Below are 2,354 nucleotides of genomic sequence, written 5' to 3' on the forward strand. Positions count from 1 at the left end.
CCTTTAGTAAGAAAATGTTCAACATTTAACTAGGTGCAGCAAAACTATATATTCCACTATTACTACCCCCCAAATACTTTAAGTCTATAGAGTAGACAACTACCTCAGCCTAACTCCAATTTTCAATCAACAAAGCATTCTTTCAACATACAATCAACTACAGCTATCTAAGATCAAGGTCACAAAGGTAAGCACTTTGCCTGCAACTATGAGACTCGGAAAGTTCTTAACACTTTCCAGAACACGCCTTCTAGGAAACAGTTTAGGACCCCCCCTACTTTTTCCCTGGAGTCCTGGGGATCTCATGTGAATAACCTGTCTACATATAGGCTGCTCAACACCTCACTGATACACAGCCCTTTAAGACCTGTAAGGCAGAGCCTCTGAGCAGGGGGAAGGCCTGTGTCCCACCCAGGATTAGGAAGTGCTTTAATCTGCAAAAGAACGGGCAGAATACAAATCAGACTTTGGCGGCCTGACACAGGGTTCTTTATGGTGGGAAGATGAGCACAGACAAAGGAAGCTAAATTTCTTCCCAGTGAAGCTCACACCAAGACAAAAACCTACACGAAATGTCCATCACAACTGATCTGTGTCACCTGCCTTTAAAGAACAGAATGGCACACACATTCATCTCTTCTTGATTCCTAGGCTGCTCAAAAGGATGATCCTTAGGAGAAAAGTGGTGAGGATTGGGAACTGGGGTCGCAGCTCCCACTCTGGAGTAGCCACTTCCTTGTCCTTCTCCAGAGTGACAGGAAGCATGCAAAACAAGTTGCTGGGAAGCCTAACAATAACTGCAAAAAGCCATCTGAGAAACATAACATTTTAATAGATGAAATAAATACTCCAGTACATGCAAGGTAAAAACTTGACATTGGGGGGTAAAAATCACTCTATAGTGTAAATTAAAAATAGAACACACGCTCACAGTAGCTTTCCCCCGATTTGCAAATCACATGGCCGGCATACTCTTTCCACACCAAGAATACTAATTTAAAAAAAAAAAAAAAAAAACGATACAAAAGGTAGCTACATCCATGTCTAAGGAGTGAAAACTGAGGTAACCTTTCTTTCAATTAAAAAAAAATGAACCCATGACCTCCTTCCTGCCCAATTAATAATTTATTCGATGGGCTGGGCTGGGGTGAGCAGTAACTGCAACCATCGCCCACTCTCTTCTGCTCCCACTCAGTGTGGCGTGGGCCAGGCACCCCCGGCCTGCCTTTCCCAGGATTCCTCTTGAGCACTGAACATCTGGGCACAGGGTGCGGTTCACCTGTAATTTCTTTGGTATAAATGGAGAGGGGCAGAGAACAAGTGTCTTTCCTTGGCCTGGGGGTGGAATAAGAGGTTGGTAGGGGGTGCTAATTCACAGAATTGGAATTCACTGGCGGTAAAGTCCTGGGCGAAGACCTCTCCCTTAAAGCCTGAGATAGCAGGGTGCAGCCTTCAGACACGGCGCAGGCCGAGCTCCTCAGCCTCTCCCTGTGGTCTGACGTCTTGGCGCCCCCATCCGGGTGCTGCGCCAGATCCCTGAGGCACTGGGTCAGCAGCACACAGGCCGACACCACGCTCATGGCGCCGCCCAGGATGGCGGTCTGCACCGCCTTGCCCTCGGCGCTAACAGTGGCCGCTCGGCCCAGGAACTGCGGCTCGGTGGCGAAGCCCACCAGCGCACCCACAGCCTGCACCAGCGGCCCGCTGAAGAGCGCGCAGCGGCTTCGCGCCAGCTCGCTGGGCGCAGCCTTCACCTCGCGCACACAGGCCAGCAGCGCTGACGCACACGTGCTCATGCACTTGACGCCCAGCTTGAATTGCTCGCGCGAAAAGCGGTCCCGCGACTTGTCACTTGCCAGGGCGCACGCATCCGTCAGGAACTTGAGGTTGCGCGACAGGCCCTGCGACACCTCCAGAAGCAGCTGCGGGGTCATGTCGGCCAGTGGAGTGGCCCGCAGCATGGCGCAGCCCTGCTCCACCTCGTGCCGGCAGCGGGTCACTCGGTAGCGGTCCACCAGGCCCGGCTGTGCAGGTTGTGCACCAGGCGTAGCCACCGCCGCCAGGTAGGCGGCGTGCGCAGAGCACTCGGTTAGCGACACCACAAGGTCGCCCAGCTCCGCCAGGCTGTCCCCCGCCTCTCCGAAGCGGCCCATGTTGAGCTGGCTCTGGACGTCGTGGGTGAGGATGGAGAGCCCCTTGGTGCGCGCGATGATGGTGTCCCGGCACTGTTCAAAGGACTCGGCGCCTGCACAGGCAGGACCCTCGAAGAGCACTGGTCGCGCCTCGCTGGACAGCAGCAGCAGGTCCGCTACCAGCTGCATCTTGCCTTTGCAAAGATCACAGACGGATACCAG

At 53.4% G+C, this 2,354-nt stretch overlaps 1 protein-coding gene across 1 annotated transcript; it reads right to left on the bottom strand.

Moving 5' to 3' along the window:
- Positions 1–392: 392 nt before the first annotated feature.
- On the bottom strand, positions 393–2,348 carry Tlnrd1 (talin rod domain containing 1). Its single transcript, XM_010621259.2, has one exon. The coding sequence runs from the start codon at positions 2,319–2,321 to the stop codon at positions 1,368–1,370; it is 954 nt and encodes a 317-aa protein (XP_010619561.2). The 5' UTR covers positions 2,322–2,348; the 3' UTR covers positions 393–1,367.
- Positions 2,349–2,354: the final 6 nt, after the last annotated feature.

This window comes from Fukomys damarensis, unplaced genomic scaffold (genome assembly GCF_012274545.1).
Source record: "Fukomys damarensis isolate Sample0158 unplaced genomic scaffold, DMR_v1.0_HiC HiC_scaffold_7, whole genome shotgun sequence".
In the NCBI taxonomy this organism is placed as follows: Eukaryota; Metazoa; Chordata; class Mammalia; order Rodentia; family Bathyergidae; genus Fukomys; species Fukomys damarensis.

What these genes read in the sequence shown, in the direction of transcription:
- Tlnrd1 (XM_010621259.2), bottom strand. Translation starts at nt 2,321, where the DNA reads ATGCAGCTGGTAGCGGACCTGCTGCTGCTGTCCAGCGAGGCGCGACCA.